This window comes from Kogia breviceps, chromosome 5, assembly GCF_026419965.1.
Source record: "Kogia breviceps isolate mKogBre1 chromosome 5, mKogBre1 haplotype 1, whole genome shotgun sequence".
NCBI classification, from domain to species: domain Eukaryota; kingdom Metazoa; phylum Chordata; class Mammalia; order Artiodactyla; family Physeteridae; genus Kogia; species Kogia breviceps.
This window is the reverse complement of record NC_081314.1, coordinates 147498672-147517082: the sequence shown is the minus strand read 5'-3', so window position 1 is coordinate 147517082 and position 18411 is coordinate 147498672. Positions and strand designations below refer to the sequence as shown.

Genomic DNA, 18411 nt, shown 5'->3' with positions numbered 1-18411 from the left:
TGGTTTGGATTCCGCACTTCCACTGCAGGGGGACAGGTTCAATCCCTGGTCCGGGAACTAAGATCCTGCATGCTGCGTGGCCAAAAAAAACCAAAAAAAAAACCTGCCCGCACCCACAAAACAGCGCTAATAGCAGCAGCGCCCTCCCTCCCAGGGTCCCTGCTGGGGAGGAAGTGAGGGCTCGAGGGTGTCAGCCAGGTCACCTCGCCCCTTAGCCAGCCCTGCCCGCCAGCAGTCTGTGGTGGACGTCTCCTGAGGCCGCTTTGGGGCGGTGGAACGAATGTTCCCACCCTGAGGCCTGGGGAAGTCGTTCTGGCTTATGCATGAGCTAACTTGCATTTGACGCTCACTGGAACAGCCCGTTTGTGGCCTATCAAACATTCACTGTGCATCTGCTGTAATTATTAAAGAAGAGGGCGCACTGACCAGAAGAATGTCCATGTTAAACATAAAGATGAAATGCCTCCCTCCCTGGGAGGCCAGCGCTGGTCCTCCTTTGACGATAAGCCTCCCTCCCAGGTGCCAAGGCTGCGCTGCCTCGCTGGGTACCTGCTTCTCCGGAGCAGAGTCCTCACAGTTACGACAGGCTGTCCTCCGGGTTACAGCCCTCGGTCTGGCTCAGATAAAACTCTTCTATTCCCCTCGCAGACTGTTTACTGACTACTTTCGGCGACGGGGAAAGGCGCTTACACTTTCAGGGACGTAGGCTCTGGGACTTGTCACGACGCTCCGCACGCCTGCACCCCGCCAGCCCCACCCACCTCGCAGCTGGACCCAAACGGGGTCCCCACGCGTCTACTCCAGGGGGGCCGCGCTCACACACGGCTGGGCTTTGGAAACTGAGGCTGGGCTCCGGCCTCTATGGGTCCCCCCAGGCTGGGCCTGTCGCCGGGCTGCACACACCTCGGCCCAGAAGAGGCCGGCCTGGCTGACTGAGGCGGCACGCACCTGTCACCCAGGCAGCCCTCGCCACGGCCACAGCCCTGCCTGGGAGCCCGTTTCTACCTTCCATCTAACTGACACTCGAACCAAGGGCTGAACGGAATCCAAAGGAGCCGAGCGGAGGCGTGCAGACGCCCACAGGGACCTCAGATCCAGCTCTGCCCCAGTCACGGACAAGGGGCGGGCAGGGAGCCGACCCTCCTGCCCAGGCAACGGGGTTGGCCCGAAGCACCGGTTCGCTGTCAGCTCCCAACCCGAGCTGATGAAGTGCACGTCCAGACGGCGCTGTTAACCCTCGGCCCCATCTTGCAGAGCGTGTCTGAGGACCACGTCAACAGACGTCGGGAGCAAAACACAAACACCCCCAGAGAACCCGCATAAACGCACCAGGGCAGAACTGGCTTGTAGGCACCGCGTGGCACTTTATTTACAGACGCCCGGCGGGCAGCCGGTCCCCTGCCCAGGGAGGCTCCCGTCCCGGGGGTCCGCCAGCCTGACCGACGTCAGCACAGCCGCAGCACTTTCTGGGACGCAGGCGCTAAGTGAGGGCCCAACCCCCTTCAGTCCTGACCTCTGCCACTTCCCGACACAGTAAGTCGGGGAGCAGTCGGTGTCCAGAGTCTCGGGAACCCAGCCTGACTGTCCTGTCCGCTCATCCTCCCCGGAGCGCCAGACGGACATCACTTCTGGCCCTCCAGGGCCCGCTTCCTTTTCGCCTTTGGCGCCTGGCCAGCGGCCGCCTTCGCTCTGGCCCCCGCCCAAGGCCGCCGCCGCCTCCCGGGGGCCCCTCTCCTGCCACGGCCCCCTGGCTGCTCCCGGGGCACGGCGGGGTCAGCCCCTGCGCTCCGGCGCTGCCTCGCGGATGCCGGGCTCGGGCCTGGACACGAGGCCTCCTTCGCGGCTCTCCCTGAAACGGCAAGGCCTGGTAAGCGAGGCGTCGAGAAGGCCGGCTCCAACTGCTGTGAGGCTGAGCGAGGTGCCAGCCCCAGGGCGGCAGAGGACACACAGCGCTCAGCAGAGGCACCGATGGCCTCGGGAGTGCACCTGCGTCGGCCCCACCGAGGCCTGTGCCAGCGAGGCTGTGGGCTCCACGGCCGTCAGGCAGGCGAAACCTTCGCGGGCTCCTGACGCCAGGGAGGCTGACCGGGAGGTGGGCCTTCAGGACGACCGGCACGAGGACAGAACGGGGAGAAAGGGAACTGGGCCAAGGCAGGAGATCCGGGGCGGGCGGGCCCAGGCTCAGGCACACGGGGCCAGAGGGTACGCTGGTCGGAAGGGGCCGCTGGGAGAGCAGGGCCGGGCCTCTCCAGTCAGCGTCCAGGGCCCGGCCTGGCGTGAGTGCGTGAGCCAGTCCACGCCTGCTAAGCGGCGCTGGCGTGAAACGAGCCGGGCAGGGTCGGCCCAGGCCAGAGCAGGGGTGAATGGAGAGGCCCTTCCAAGAGCGCACGACCAGGACTTGGGGCCGGCCGACCACACACGGGTGACACAGGGGGGGTCTCGGTGGGGGCGGAGCCACCACCTCTCCCTCTTCCGTGTCCCCTTCCAGCCAGGGGTGCCTCTGGCTCCTGCCCCGCTCAGTGCTGTGGGCACAGCCCACCCCACTGCAGGGGGCAGCCCCAGGTCTACAGTGGGTACAGGGCTTGGGGTGTGACAGGAGTGCACGACAGCCCTTAGCAAAGTCAGTCACGCTCTAACCACAGGCCTGTGGACAAGCTGGGGGAGGGAGGGGGGAGAAGGGGGAGGGGAGGGAAGCGGGGAGGGGGAGGGAAGACGGGAGGGGGGAAACCTCTAAAGTCAAGGAGGGGAGCGCAGCGAGGTTAGGGGCTCCCTGGAGGACGCCACGGGAGGTGGAAGAGGAGGCACAGACCAGGTCAGATCAAAGACGGAAAAGGGTCAGGAAGAGGCACCAGGCCGGAGCCACAGGGAAGGAGAGTGGGGAACACAGGGATTGGCCCACGGGCCAGACAGCAGAATCAGCCCCCGTGCAGCGGGGCGGCGGGGCCAGGGAGCCACATCTTCAGGACACAGGGGCAGTGGGCGCTGGGGGGCAGCAGGCTGGGGAGGGGGAATCACGCCTGGAAACAGGCCTCAGTCACAGGTGACAAGAGCGGGGAGGACAGAACGCAGGTAACGAAGCCCCAGGCCAGGCCTACCTATCTTGTTCTGCAGCTGCTGGGATTCGGACAAGCGCTTCTTCATCCTCACCCGTCTCCCACCCCGCGGATTCCTGTAGGCTTTTTCTGGGATGTCATCCTCGGGGAAGATGCCTAAAGACCAAGGCAGGCCATCAGGAGGCTGTGGGCTGGGAGGCTACGGTCTGTGCGTCCACTGCCGCCAGCGCCACGGCCGCGAGCTCCGGGCAAGGAGGCCCCGGCCGGACTCCGCTGCGGCTGCGGGCAGCTCACTGGGCACCGAGACGGCACCCGGAAGAGCCGGTTCCTGGAGCGCTGGGACACGTCTCGCTCCACCCTACAGACGCTTATGTTGGGGAGGGGTAGGTAGCCTTTCCGGGTCCCGGTGGGTTTGAGTCACACAGGTGTGGGCGTCAGTCTAAGCCCACCAGGTGCACCCAGTACTCATGCGTTCCACTGACCGTACGTTTCACCTAAAAAACACGACCCCGGCGTGATGTATTTGGGGGTACAACCTGACTGAGGGGTGGGCAGGGGGAGGCAGAAACACGGTAAAACAAGGACACTAAACTGATGGCGGAACCGAGGTGGCGGACATGCAGGTACGCACTGTAAAATCCTTTTCGACTTTGCCACGTGTCTAAAATTTTTCATAATGAAATGTTGCGAGGAAAATCGCTTATATCTTCTATCTTAAACCTTCTAGGAAACTGTCTTTCAGAACAAGCCACGCCGGCTCCGCCAGCCACACACCAAGAAGTGGAGCCGGGTGCTGCAGCGCCGAGGAGCCGGGTGGCAGGCCTGGGCACTGACGGGAAATGCAGGTTCTTGGGCGCCAGGTCAGCCCCTCCCGCACACTCAGCCCTGAGATCCCCCGGGCTTCACTAGGACAAGGGCCGCAAAGGCCCGCAGCCTGCCTCCCCCGGAGAAACACCACCTCCGGCCTCTCTGCACCCATCCACGCCGCAGGAGAACACGCCACCCGATCCACTCCCAAGAGGAGGAGATGCCGTCTAGGCCGGGCGGCCCGATGCTCACCTTCCGAGAGGGCCTGCAACCTGAAAGAACGAGAGACGGTCACCCACCACGACCTCTGGAGAGGGGGGAGCCGCTCCCGGGAAGCCCCTTCACGCCCGAGCTCTGGAGACGGCTGCCCTCCCACCTGGCTGAGGCCACCAGAGAGCGGAGGGCCCGGGGCTACTCACTTCCGGATCACTTTGTAGAGGCGCTTCCGGTTCTGCGGAGGGGTGTCCTGGCGACTGGCCATCTCGAACAGTCTGTCGGCAACGGCCTCGTAGTCGAACTGTTTCACAGACAGACACCGTGAAGGCCAAAGTCATCCCCCCTCCCCAGGGGCTCCCAGGATGGGAACCAACAGGCAGAAAGAGCACGAGGGCCCCACGCCGGGGCCCCAAGGTCCCCCGCTGCCCCCCTCCCCCCGCAAACGCGCCCCCAGCACACGCGGCAGCAGGCGCTCCAGGGCAGCGCCGCCCAACGGATCAGGAGGGACCGTGAGGTGAGCCTCTGCACAATTGTAAACCCTCCGGGAGAAACACATTAAATTAATCTGCTAAATTTAACCCAAGCTACCTAAAATCTTATTAACTCGTCAAGTAATCAACTTCTGAAATGTACCACGTCAGGAAGGACCCTACGTGGCCAACTTGCCTGAAGTCACATATCCTGTCCGCTGAGCTCTGACCCCAAGTGGGGACCCCAACCCCCCCCCACACACACTCAGCACACTCCACCCCGGCGGCCCCAGCGCCCTCGCCCTCGAGGGGATCCGCAGGCAGACCCGGGGCAGCTGTCGAGCAGTGAAGCCGGAGCCCAGCCTCCCGGCGCCCAGCCCCCAACTCCACTTTCAACAAATCTGCGCTTCCTTCTGCAGACGAGGCTCCGGGGCGCCTGCGTCCCTTCAAGTCCCGGCTGGACGGATGCCACCCCGCTCTGCCTTCCAGAGGCCGAGAGCTCAGCCTACATGGAGCCCGGCCACCCACCTGGAGGGTGGTGCCGGCACTGTCCTCCTCCTCGTCGCCCCACGCCTGCTCCTCGCCCGGGTCAGGCTCAGCCCCACTGACAGAGCCTAGAACGAAAGGGCCCCAGGGACTCAGACACGGCTGGTGCCGCAGGTGTCACAGGGCCCCAGCACCTGGGAACCAGAAGCCCTGCCTGCCAGGGCCCACACCTGGGCAGGGGAGCCCATAGCATGGGATAGCAGGGGCGCTGACGGCCTCCGCCCGAGGGCAGCAGTGCCCACGTTGGCCTGGAAACAAAGGAGCCGTCCCAGAGAAGGTGGGGCCCGACCAGTCCAGAAAGTGAAACCAGGAGGGGGTCACAAGAGGGCATCTCAGGCAGCGATCGCAGGGCCAGAAGTCCCAGGACGAGGAAGAGGGGTGGCTGCTCCAGCCACGGGGCAGCCTGGATGGAGGGGCGACGGGAGATGAAGCTTCGGGTGAGGAAGCTTTCACTGGCCAGACATCTGGGGCCCTGACATCACTACCCACAGAAGACAGGTTCGGTCAACAGGTGGCCGAGAGCGATAGGCACGTGTGGCACAGAAGGGCTGCAGGCAGGCCCGAGGCGCCAGGGGCCCCTGGGTCAGCCTGTGCCGGCGCCTCGGGCTACGGAGCGAGAGGAGGTGGGGAAGGGAGGGCCAGGAAGGACGTGCAAGACAGCCGGACAGTGTGGCCGGGCGCTGACCGACGAGGAAGCCCAGGGGCACGCCAGCCAAGGGCACGGCGGTCAGAGGCCGCAGAATGCAGCCCTCGCTTCTACCATCAAACTACCTTCCACGAGGGCACAGGACCGGTCAACGGGGAAAGGACTGTCCCTTCAACAAATGGTGGGGGGAACACGGGACATTCACGTACAGAGAAATGACGTTGGACCCTTACCTACCACCATACACTAAACTTAACTCAAAATAGATCAAAGACCTAAAGAAACAATAAAACTCAGAGGAAAACGTAGGGCAAAAACTTCAGGAGATTGGATTTGGCCACGATTTCTTGGATATGACACTGAAGGCACAGGTAATGAGAAAAATTAGAGAAACCAGGCTTGATAAGAACTTTCAATTTTGTGCATCAAAAGGGACTAGCAACAGAGTAAAAAGGCCACCCACAGAGCGGGAGAAGATACCGGAAAATCAGGTATCTGGGGAGGGGTTATTATCCAGAATAGAGAAAGAACTCCTGTAAAACTCAACAACAAAAAAACCTGATTCAAAAATGAGCAAAGGGGGCTTCCCTGGCGGCGCAGTGGTCGAGAGTCCGCCTGCCGGTGCAGGGGACACGGGTTCGTGCCCCGGTCCGGGAAGATCCCACATGCCGCGGAGCAGCTGGGCCCGTGAGCCATGGCCGCTGAGCCTGTGCGTCCGGAGCCTGTGCTCCGCAACGGGAGAGGCCACGGCAGTGAGAGGCCCGCATACCGCAAAAAAAAAAATAAAAATAAAAAATAGTAATAATAATAAAATAAATAAAATAAAAATGAGCAAAGAACTTGAACAGACATTTCTCCAAAGATATATGGACGGCCAATAAAGACATGAAAAGGTGTTCCCAATAATCATTAGGGAAATGCAAATCAAAACCACAATGATACTACTTAGCACCCATGAGGATGGCCACTACCAAAAAAGGACAACAAATACTGGTGAGGATGTGGAGAAACGGGAACCCCTGTGCACTGCTGGGGGGAGGGTAAAAAAACGCAGCCGCTACAGAGAACAGTATGGCAGTTCCTAAAAAGTTAAACGCAGAAGTATCATATGATCCAGCAATTCCACTTCTGGGCATAGACCAAAAAGAATTGAAAGCAGGGTCTCAAAACAGATATCTGTACACCCATGTTCATAGCAGCATTAACCGCAACAGCTAAAACATGGAAGCAACCCAAGACTCCACCTACCAGTGAATGGAGAACAAAATGTGAAATACATACAGTGGAACATTATCAGGCCTCAGAAAGGAGGGACGTTCTGACACAGGATACAGCACAGAGGAGCCCGGAAGACATTACGCCGAGTGAAATGAGACAGATACTGACACGAGCCACGGAGGCGTCAACAGTCAGCTTCACAGAGACGGGAGGCTGAAGGGCGGGCGCCAGGAGCTGAGCTGGGCAGAGGGTGGAACGGGGAGTGTTTACGGGGACAGCTTCACTTTGGGAAGATGAAAAGTTCTGTGGATGGACAGCGGTGACGGCTGCACGACAAGCGCGCTTACGCAAGGTCAAGGTGGTAAACCTCACGTTACCTGTGTTTTACCACAACAAAAGGCAAGAGCAGAAAAGTCCTGAAGCTGGTGGACAACACACAGCCCTAAGGCCACAGGACACAGTGCACAGGTCACCCGGAGGACAGTCACAAGACCAGCTGCGTCCCACGAAGACTCACTTTCGCGTCAGGGTGGACAGGCCAGACCGGACACCACTGATGCGGAGCCCGCAGGCCCTGCCCCCAGAGGCTTCAGGGGGACGTTCCCAAGGGCTACCTTCTACTCGTGCATTCACCCACCCACTCACTCACTCATCCAACGCGATCTAGCGGGCGCCTCCTCTGTGCCAGGTGCTGCTCCAAACACCAGGTACACAACACAGTCAACATTCCCTGTGCTGGCGGAGCTGACGTCCGGTGGCGGAAGCCGGGCCAGAAAGATGAACAAGTGATTTATGTAACTTCAAGTGACTTACTCCAGAAAGTGAGAATCACCATGGAAACGCCCAGTGAGCGAGGCAGGGTAGGGGCTGGGAGGCTGCACTTTAAACAGGGTGGTCAGGGTAGGGCCTGGAGGGACAGAGGGCAGAGACCCTGCCAGGGAGGGGAGAACAGGGCAGACGCCCCGGGGCAGGAGCAGAGCCCAGCAGTCATGAGGACACGGACGGCCACGGGGCAAGGGTTAGGAGAGTGAACAACACGTGCGCTTGTTCGCAAGGCCACCCTGGCTGCAGAGCTGAGAAGAGACTTTGGTGGGGAGGGCAGAGTCGAGGGAATGGGACAGGAGACGCAGGCAGGGGTCCCGCGGACCCACCGCGGGCTCAGAGCAGGACAGGCCCGTCATCCCGCTGGGCGCGGGCCTCACCTTCAGGGGGCTCCCTGGACGGCGTGTCCCCGTCCTCCTCCTCCTCCTCCAGTTCATTCATGAGATCCTCGATGGCCAGCGGGGCCTGTTCCACAATCGCCTCAAAGATGCCTCGAGTGATGGTGTGCAAAACCAGGGGCCTAAGGGGCAGCCGCACCACAGCCACGCGTCAGCCTGGACCCTCCAGGGAAGAAACACCGCCTCCCCGTGTCCGTCTCTCCTGACCCCAGCCCCTCGGCCCCGCTGGCCCCGCTGCTGGCCCGTCGTGAGCACACAGCACTTCCTAAGGGCAGTCCCCGTGGGGCTCAGCGGAACACAAGAGGCAAGCGGGAGGGAACCGCACTCACTCCTGAGTCCGGGCGGCGACCGTGCAGAAGGGCCCGATGAGCCTGAGGTTCTGGTCCGCCGTCAGCTGCGGGGACAGAGCGGGGGCTCAGTTCCTGGGCCTCGGGCACCCGAGCAGCGCAGCCGCTGCCCTCACCCTGTCGCCTACCACCTACCTCGTGGGCGCCCACTTTGGTCAGCTCCTCCAGGAAGCTCTCGATGAAGTGACTCTTCACCCCGTTGGGGGCCCGGCCGTCGGGGTGCAAGATCTCCGTCACCAGCAGCTCCAGCAGCCGCTCGGTCTGTCTGCGGAAAGAAAAGGCAAGTCCAGCAGCAGCGCGCGGGGCAACGAGGCGATGGGTTCGCTCTGCCTGAGCGGGGGGCTCTGACGGGACACAGTCGCAGGCCGGCGCCCCGTCCACCAACACAGGAAGACCCGATGACCTGGGTCTGTGCCGGCACAAAGGGCCCCTGCGATTATGGATCCACGGGCAACGGCCAGGACCACGACACACGGCAGGACCGAACCTCGGCTACAAAGCAAGAGCCCACCGTGCCTGGTGTCCCGACTGTCCCCGCTGGGAACTGCGCGGGAAGGCTCACCAGGACAGAGCGAACGCAAAGGGAGACGGAGGCCAGAGAAGGGGACGAGTCTGCCTCCCGGGTCCTGCGGGACCGGGCCCGTGGAGGGTCACAGGTCACATGAGACCTCACCCAGGCACGTGGGTCTCAACGGTCTCAGAGGCCTGGGGAAGCCCAGATCAGAGAGCTCCAGAGACCGCTCTTTAGTGGCCCAGACGCACCTGAAACTCCTGGGTGCTTATTAGTATACAGACACCTCCACGTGCACAGTAAAGCATGTCTCCTTCACAAAGCTCCCTGGACAATGCTGCCGCTGGCAACACCGGGGTGCCTTCCAGGCCTCAGCGGAACGGAGGCAGGCCAGGGGCCAGAGCCCCCCTCTGCCGGGCTGCTGACGACACTCACATTCACATGGACAAAAACGTTACACTTACAGCCTGCTACCCTTAAGAACGGAAAAGGGCTAGAAGGGCAGATCCAACAAGCAGGACTGGTGGTCCCGGGGCAATGGGAGGCTTCCAGTTTCTTCAAAAGGATCTCTGCACTGAATTACTAGTGACAACGAGGATGGAACTCCTCTCACGGTAACAACCACACCCGCAAAATTAACAGAAATAAAATCGTCCCTTTAACACTGAACCCTGCTTCAGCCACTAGCCACCCCCTGGAAAACACAATCCTAAATCTGGAAATGAGGGACACTCCCAGCCTCAGCTCTTCATAGAACTTTAAGGAGGAAAAGCACTAAAAGAGGCACCTTGCCCAAAATGCAGAGTCACCCCCAGTCATTCTCAACCTATACCAGTAATTCCAGTAACTGCAGCCCAAATCCTGCTGACCTTCTATGGGGGCAGGGGGGCTGTCAGGCCAGGGACTAAGAGTTTCACTCTGCTGTTCAGAAAATGAGGAAGTCCTAGAATAACACGGCCGTAAGCTGCAGTCTCTAGTCTGGCAGCTATTTTGACATCTGGGTCCTAGATTTATTATCCTTGGGCTTAAACATAAACTCCTTTACCATCACTTTTTAATCACAAACCAATTCAAAATATACTGTTTCTAAGCCCTCTCCCCCAGTGCCCGCCCTCCCCAAATCATGCAGCGTCAGGACACTGATGTGAGATGTTTTCGACACATTCTCAGTAAAATAAATAAGCAGCCTGCTACACCACTTTTGGAGCATGCAATTACGCAACACTTTAAAAGTACCAATAATTGTCGGGGAGCCCCCTGGTGGCCTAGCGGTTAGGATTTCCGCGCGTTCACTGCCGTGGCCCGGGTTCAATCCCTGGTTGAGCAACTGAGATCCCAGAAGCCGCGCAGCGCAGCCATAAAAAATATATGCATATTGGGCTTCCCCGGTGGCGCAGTGGTTGAGAGTCCGCCTGCCGAAGCCGGGGACGCGGGTTCGTGTCCCGGTCCGGGAGGATCCCACGTGCCGTGGAGCGGCTGGGCCCGTGAGCCATGGCCGCTGAGCCTGTGCGTCCGGAGCCTGTGCTCCGCAACGGGAGGGGCCACGGGGGTGAGAGGCCCGCGTACTGCCAAAAAAATATGTATATATATGTATATATATATTTACAAAAAAGGAATTGTCTGCTAGAGTTAAAACTGCTTTTTAATGTTTATAAAGTTTCCTGACTTCTTTATACTGAACATCCATCACTCTCATAAGTAGAAAAAAGGTTTTTTAAAAGTTTTAATTAATTCCAAAAACTTTAAAATGTAAATGCTCAGAAACCCACTTTCCGTAGTGACCTCCGACTGCCCCCGGGAGGTTTGGAAACCTGCCGCTGTAACCTGGATGCGGAGCTTCGGGCGAAGGGGCAGGTCCAGGCTGCAGGAGCCCCGCCCCTGCTTGGTCTCCAGGGGGGGTTGTGGGAGGAGCTAAGACGCAGCAGAGCCCAGCCCAGCCCAACCTGAGGATCCCACCCGGCTGCCAGGTGCCAGGGGAGGCCTGAGGTGAGCCAGAAAACACAGGCCCTTACAGTCTGGAGGGACACACACAGGCACCACTGTCAAAAATGCGAGTCTGGACGGCTCAAGTATTTGTACAGCTGAGAGCAATGACCGCCGACGACAGAGCTGAAGGCGCCACGTCTCACAAGCACAGCTGCTCGGCTGCGCCTCCTTGGTGAGGACTTGGTGCTGCTCCAGTAAGAACTCACCGTCAAGGCTGAAGCACACATTCCCATGAACACGTGCACAAACTTAATTTTAAAAATGCCTTTGTTGCCAGCACTAAGTCACCCTTCAACATAAAGCTGACAAATGAGTCGAGGACAGACCCAGACCGGCCCGGGTGGCACAGGCTGCCACAGGCCGCTCTGCGACACTGACCTCTCGTCCCATCCACGCATCTTCAGGGCCTTCAGTGACTCGTGCAGGACCATCCGCATGAGCTGTGGCACAAGAGGGGACCCCGTCAGTGGCACCACCCAGACCTCCCCACTGCACGTGGCAGGCCCTGGAGAGCTGCTGGGGACCTGGGCCTGCGGGAGGCCCCCAGCCTCCCACGAGCAGCAGGGCATCGGGCTCACAGCAGGGACACGGCGAGGGACCACACACCACAATCGAAGGCTACGAGGGACGGGCTTGTTTCCAGAGTGAAAACGGGACGATGCGGAGCTCCCCCAGGAGGGCGGAGCCTCGCAAACACGAGGCCTGCGCCGGAGACTGTTTCCTCTGAGCTCCCGTTTCCTCTGAGCGCCCCCTGAGCTTCTCCCCACCCGAGGGAGAAACCAGTTTCCTTCTCTGCCCCCGATCCCCGGCACAGTGGCTGACTGCCCGGTTTCCCTACCTGCCGGAACCCAACAAGGCTGCAGGGGGGACCCGTAGTGGTGAAAGGAGACAGAGGACACCTGCGGTGCCGCCAGGAGGACCAGCCTCTAGAGCAGGGCTGCGCTGCCAGACGTGGCCACAAGGGGGTCGTGGGAAACAGGCCACGGACAGCAGCAGAACCCCCGACCTAAGGCCCAGCACTGCATCCTGGGACACAGCCCCTCTGAGTTATAAGCGGGTGTTCTGTAACCGTGCAAAGCCTGGCGCCCGGCCCCCCATCTGCCCACACGCATCAGCACCCATCCTCCTCTCCTGAGCCCCGCGTTCGCCCACCAGCTGTCCTCACTTTAACACCTGACATCACACACGTGGTGACCGCGTAACCCTGGACTGAGACGGAGTGGGTGGCCGGCCTGAGGGGCAGATCACAGGGACCTGTGCTCAGCGAGGCCTGGCCGCTGCCTCATCCAGTGTCTGCATCGGGCCACCTTCTCTCGGACAGCAGCACTCATCTGGGGACTGTCCCCAGTCCCAGGGGACAGCAGTGCAGTAACAAAGCTGCAGCTCAACAGAGGCAGCAGCAGGACACAGTCCAGTTTTTCCTGCATTTCTGAGCACAGATCAATGACCTAAACTCACCAGAATGCAGCGCAGGAAAGGAGAAAGACAAGGAGGATTCTGCACGCTATTATATAAACTATCCCTGCCCAGAGAAAAACACCTTCCAAAGCTGGCCCCCCACGAGCAGACCCAGGGGTCTCTGTCCAGGGCCCGAGCTCTAAGCTTTGCTTTCACGGCAGCAAAGCAGCAAGGGCTTCGCCACCGAGTCTCCCCCAGGGGCAACTGTGACCCTCCTCCCCTGAACCGACAGTTTGTGCAGAACCCCGGCACGCGCACCCCACACGAGGCCGAGGCTCCCCTCACGGCCCAACTAGGCTCGCAGGGAACAGACCGCATGGCGCTCGGCACCCAGCAGCCTTGGTCCTTGGCACTGCTGGGGCAGTGGGGGGCTCAGGAGCCGGGACGCTGGACACCGTGCCCCAGCGCCGCAGGGACCCCGGTGGGGAGCAGGCAGCTTCCTCACCATGTAGAACTTGTCCAGGCGCAGCCTATCGATGCCCATCCACTCGCGGTTCATGGTTTGCCAGAATGTCTGAAGGAACAGGTGCTCTGGTGGAAAGAAAAGGCCGGAAGAGAGTCGGGGGTGGGGGCAGGGGAAAGCGGCAGCTGCCTCGGGAGGGGAGGGGAGGGGAGGGGAGGGGAGGGGAGGGGAGGGGAGGGGAGGGGAGGGGAGGGGAGGGGAGAGACCGTGAAGAAGCCCTGTCAGGACGTCGCGTGGAACCGGCCTCGGGGGTGCTGAGCCCCTGAGTGTGTCAAGCTGAGGGCAGTGCAATGGATTTGGCTTAAAAACGGGGCTTTGAGGAACCTTGGAAACAAAAGCAAATCCCAGCTACAACCGCAAACTGAAGCCACATCCTCTGAAGATCAGGCAAAGAGCACTCGAAGCCCCCAGCATGAGAAGCAGCGCTCAGGCCGCTTCTCCCCACGCAGCCACTGCTGCTTCCCCACCTCGGCTGGGGCTAAGGACCCTGCCCGGCACCCACGCCCTGGCCCAGCACTCGCCCCACCGAATCCACTGACCTGATCAAACACAAAACCCTGTCAATAACAGTCGTCAGAACCGGAGTGCTACGGGCTCAACCAGGTCCCCGGCCCATACCTTGAATCCCTAACCCCCAATCCCTTGGACCATGACTTTATTCGGAGACACAGTCTTTACAGAGGCGGTTAAGATGAAAGGTCACGGGGGTGGTCCTAATCCCATCTGACGGGTGTCGTTAAGAGGAGGTGAGGACACAGACACACAGAGGGACGACCACGTGAGGACACGGGAGGAGACGGCCGTCTGCACGCCCAGGAGAGAGCCCTCGGGAGGGCCCAACCCCGCTGACGCCCTGACCTCGGGACACAAAGGGCCCCCCACCTTTCTTTTAATGTTTATGTATTTATTTATTATTTTGCTTTGCACCGGCTCTTAGCTGCGGCACCCGGGTTGTTCATTGCGGCATGCGAACTTCTTATTGCAGCACGTGGGATCTGACCATGGATGGAACCCGAGCCCCCTGCCTTGGGAGCGTGGAGTCCTACCTGCTGGACCACCAGGGAAGTCCCCAAAGAGCACCTCTTATCTCCCAGAGGACAGGCCTGCATTCACTACCTCATTCAAGTGTCACCAAGTGAACACTCTGTACCTGGCCTTCTACTGAGCACAGAATCGCTTCTGAAGGTTCTTAGAAGGTAAAAATTATAGAGAATGGATCTCCTCCAGTGATTACTCAAATGCAATTAAGAGACTCTCCCGAAAGGAGAAAGTAGTTACTGTGACTGCACACTCCCTACTTTCGACTACTCTGCCAGCTTAAGCGTAACTGAACTAAACCCACCCACACAGCCAGGGCACCACCAGCAACGGTCCCGGGGTCCATGCCAGTGATGCTGCCCAGCCCTAGCTGCCCTCGGAGCAGGGTGGCGGTGTTGCAGATGCTAGCACCCAGGCCCCACCCCTAGAACTTGACCTAACGGGACCAGGGTCTAGACATCAGGATTTCTAAAGACACACGGGCAGGCCGCAGGGTTGAGAACGGCTGAAGCTGGTCAGAACAAGAACACAAGAGTTAGAAAGATGCTCTGCAGGAACCTCACCCCCATCGGGTGAGATTCAGTCAGACAGCTGCTGACACTACACCGCTTTCCCCTGTAATTCTGAAACGTAAGGGTTAGCCCTTTAGACTCCTGAACTGAGTCTGCTCTGGGCAAGTGAGCAAACACGTGCAGGACAAACAGAACAGCATCTCCCACGTCAGCACCAGCAGACGCCAGCTGGGACGGGGCCCTCACTCCCCCTCTCAGAACGCAGGCCTCGTGTCCAGGGGCTGGGCGCGACCGTGGCGGGGATACTCACGTGCCTCTGTGGTCTGGAAAGCGTGGACGAGCTGGGAAATGGTCCTGCCAAGTTCCTCCTGCGCAGGAAACAGAACAAATGCCCTCAGTCCCGAACAAACGTGATCCTACAGCAACGAGCAACGGCAGTAAGGCAGACATTCAACTGTCCTCACTCGTCGTGGGATCCGGCTCCATGGGGCCTCGCAGCCCAGCGAGCTTGGGGTTTGCAAGTCTCACAGTGGCTGCGAGAGGCCCCCCCCTGAAGGCCAGGGCCCACAGGACCTCACAACAAGCAAGGGCAGGGGCTGTCCGCGTGATCGACGCTGAGCCCTGGGCAACGGAGGCCGACAAGGGACGGGGCGGGAGAGCAGGAGCCACGTGACCAGCAGGAAGGGGGCTGAAGGGACCCCTGTAAGTTACCAGCTGCCTGCCTGTGTCACTGTGCCAGGCATCACTTAGTGCACTGGCTAAACAGACGATTCCAGAGCCTCCCCGGAGAGCTTCTAGTTTATCAGGCGTGGAATACAGCACAGGAACCTGCATTTTAAATAAGTACCGTCACCACCCAGGTGATTTTGAACAGTAAACAATTCCCACTGGGAAACACTTCTAAGAAGGTTAGTATCTCAGGGCAGTGACACTACTCTGTAAAATGACGATGCAGGTCATTGCACATTAATCCAAACCCACGGGCTGTACATCACCAAGAGTGAGCCTGAAGGCAAGCTATGGACTCTGGGTGATGATCACGTGTCATGTAGGTCCGTGGACTGTGACAGAGGTCCCACTCTGGTACGGGCGACAACGGGGGAGGCTGTGCTTGTGGGCGGGGTCAGGAGGCACATGAGACACCTCAGTGGCTCCTCCTCTCATTTTGCTGTGAACCCAAAACCGCGCTCAAGACTAAAGTCTGTTTTCCTAAAAAAGGTTAGCAGAAAAAAGACTTGTCTCAGAAGACTTGAATTCCGTCCCCTGGTTTCCAGCATTTCCGCACTTAATTACCACCTCTGACAAAAAAAGAACAGACAACCCGGTTTTCAGCCATGAGGCACACTGGCATTCAACAGCGCTGCTGCGCTGCTCAACTCAGCAAGTGCAACACTCACTCTAACCCAAGGCCCTGGCCCCTCCGGCCATTAAAAGCAAAAAACGTATCAAAGCCGTAAAACTTGGCCCAGCACGTCTACAGTAGTAAAATGAGGGTCGACAACGTGCTTGCCTGTCTGTTACTGCTGCCCCAGCTCCTTCTGTACCCTCCCAGGCACTCACCTGGAGGAGTGGCTTGTCCTGCATCCACATACAATAGAACAGTCCTTTCCACACCTTCAGCAGCTCGTCGTGACTGAAACCACCTGCACCAAATCCAGCAACACTCAGAACAGATGAACGCAACGTTTTAGCGCCAGAACACAGCCAGAGAAATGTGAACGCCTGAATCAGACCAAAGTCATCTTACTGTAAAGGTACCTGGCCCTCCCTCTTAAGCCATCCTCCCAACTCAGAACCTGCTGGGCCTGTGGCTGGAAGGACTCCCCCAAATAACTGTCATTTCATTCATTCAATAAACATTTACCGAGAATCTACAAGTAACAGGCGCTGTACTCCATTTCTGTAGATTCAAAATGGAGTGAATCACCATTTCCTGGTCTGGATGGTGCCTACTCAGGTGAGTCTGTTGGCAACTATCCACCCGGCGTCACACCTGGGCTTTGTGCACTTTTTTTTTTTTTTGCGGTACGCGGGCCTCTCACTGCTGTGGCCTCTCCCGCCGCGGAGCACAGGCTCCGGACGCGCAGGCTCAGCGGCCACGGCTCACGGGCCCAGCCGCTCCGCGACATGTGGGATCTTCCCGGACCGGGGCCCGAACCCGTGTCCCCTGCATCGGCAGGCGGACCCTCAACCACCGTGCCACCAGGGAAGCCCTGTTGGGTGATTTTATATGTTCAGTATCTGCCTTCATAACGACCCTGAATGAGGTAACTAGTAATTTTAAAATTTGAAAAGTGCAGGGGCTTCCCTGGTGGCGCGGTGGTTGAGAGTCCGCCTGCCAATGCAGGGGACACGGGTTCGGGCCCCGGTCCGGGAAGATCCCACGTGCCGCGGAGCGGCTGGGCCCGTGAGCCGTGGCCGCTGAGCCTGCGCGTCCGGAGCCTGTGCTCCGCAACGGGAGAGGCCACAGAAGTGAGAGGCCCGCGTACCGCAAAAAAAAAAAAATAAATTTTAAGAATCACCCACCAAGTATGTACTGAGGTCCTAACTATGTGTCTGGCACCCTGTTCCAGAGCAGTGGTTCTCAGACTTAGCAACAGGATCACATCACCCAGAGGGTTTCTTAAAACGGATTTCTGGCCCACTTGTCAGAGTTTCTGATTCAGCAGTACGGGGATGGGACCCAAGAATTTGCATTTCTAACAAATGTCCAGGTGATGCCGAAGCTGCTGATGGGGCCACGTTTTGAGACCCACATTTTGAGAATCACTTAGGAAGCATGTTCTCTGACGATTGTACACTACGTGAAACTCAGACGACAACCCAATAATTACACAAGAAAAAGACTACCAACAGTGATAAATGCCGCTCTGAGGAAAAAACACATGGTGCCCAAACAGTGGGTAGCAGGGATAGCGGGATATATGGGCTGATGCGGGGGCCGGTTCCCAGAGGAAGGCAGGTCTTAACCGCGAAAAGGAAATAAGGGGCTGCGGAGGGGGAGCCTCCGCATAGGGACACGTGCCCACCGCAGCAGGAGGTGAGCGCCGCGCACCTTCAGGGCAGCCAAGGTGGGGAAGGGGCGGAGGGCCAAGCGCTCAGGCGGGAGCGCGAGCGGGAAGCGGGGGACGGGTGGAAGCATCCCCGCAGGCCCCTCCCACTCGGCCCGACCACGTGGAGACTCCACAAGGTTGGAAGGTCCCCTAGCCCGGGTGGCCGCCCCGCGACCCCCACCCGGCCCGTCCGCCGAGGCGCCCCCGCCCACATGCCGCCAACCCCGCGCCCACCTTCGGCCCGCTGAGTCCTGGCGACAATGTATTTCCGGAGTTTCCTCACCGCCCGGTCTCGGGTCACCTGCTCGTTCCCTGCCAGGCGCTGCGCCAGCTGAATTTCTGGCGGGAGCTGCACCCGCGGACCCATGGCGACCGCGCCGAGACCCCAGGGTATCAGCTACCGCACCGCTTCGCCTGGGCGCACGACGTGACGTCACACGTCCGCGCCGGCTTCTCCCAGGCGCCGCGTGACATCACACGCCCGCGCCGGCCTCTCTCGGACTCGGCGTGACGTCACGCGCCCGCGCCCGCGCCGGCCTCGCCCTGGTCGCACGCCACCGCCCTCTAGTGGCCGGGCCCGGAATGACAAATCCATCTGGCTCTGCCTTGGCGGACAGTCACTGTAGACACAGGCAATTAAAGGAGGTCCTTAGCGTTTGCCCGCCTTTGGGGAGTGGGGGGGGGGGTGCTGTAGTTTCCCCCCGGCTGCTGAGGGAAGGCACTTCTTCAGCAAAGAACGCCAGCGAGCACAGGCAGAGCAAAGGCCCCAGTGAATCCAGTGAATGTTGGGTCAGCCAAGGTCATCACAAAATGCCACGACGGCCGGGGGGAAGGTGGTCGGGGCGGGGGGGGCGGGTGGTGCGCGAG

The 18411-nt window shown here is 59.8% G+C and overlaps 1 protein-coding gene across 4 annotated transcripts in view; it reads right to left on the bottom strand.

Moving 5' to 3' along the window:
• Positions 1 to 18006, bottom strand: part of RRP1 (ribosomal RNA processing 1) — a 97085-nt gene extending 79079 nt beyond the window's left edge. Inside the window, exons 1-13 of one of the 4 annotated variants that reach the window (XM_059064795.2) lie at positions 17779 to 17998; positions 16052 to 16134; positions 14802 to 14859; positions 12924 to 13009; positions 11399 to 11460; positions 8659 to 8788; positions 8506 to 8570; positions 8159 to 8298; positions 5075 to 5160; positions 4280 to 4377; positions 4113 to 4132; positions 3096 to 3209; positions 1535 to 1849 (exon numbers count right to left, since the gene is read on the bottom strand). In XM_059064795.2, coding sequence (XP_058920778.1) covers positions 1623 to 1849; positions 3096 to 3209; positions 4113 to 4132; positions 4280 to 4377; positions 5075 to 5160; positions 8159 to 8298; positions 8506 to 8570; positions 8659 to 8788; positions 11399 to 11460; positions 12924 to 13009; positions 14802 to 14859; positions 16052 to 16134; positions 17779 to 17911 — 1302 coding nt within the window. In that variant the 5' untranslated portion in view covers positions 17912 to 17998 and the 3' untranslated portion in view covers positions 1535 to 1622. Of the gene's footprint in view, positions 1 to 1534; positions 1850 to 3095; positions 3210 to 3747; positions 4133 to 4279; positions 4378 to 5074; positions 5161 to 8158; positions 8299 to 8505; positions 8571 to 8658; positions 8789 to 11398; positions 11461 to 12923; positions 13010 to 14801; positions 14860 to 16051; positions 16135 to 17778 lie in introns of those variants that run through there. The other 3 variants (XM_059064796.2, XM_059064797.2, XM_059064794.2) reach the window with 3 other exon arrangements.
• Positions 18007 to 18411: the final 405 nt, after the last annotated feature.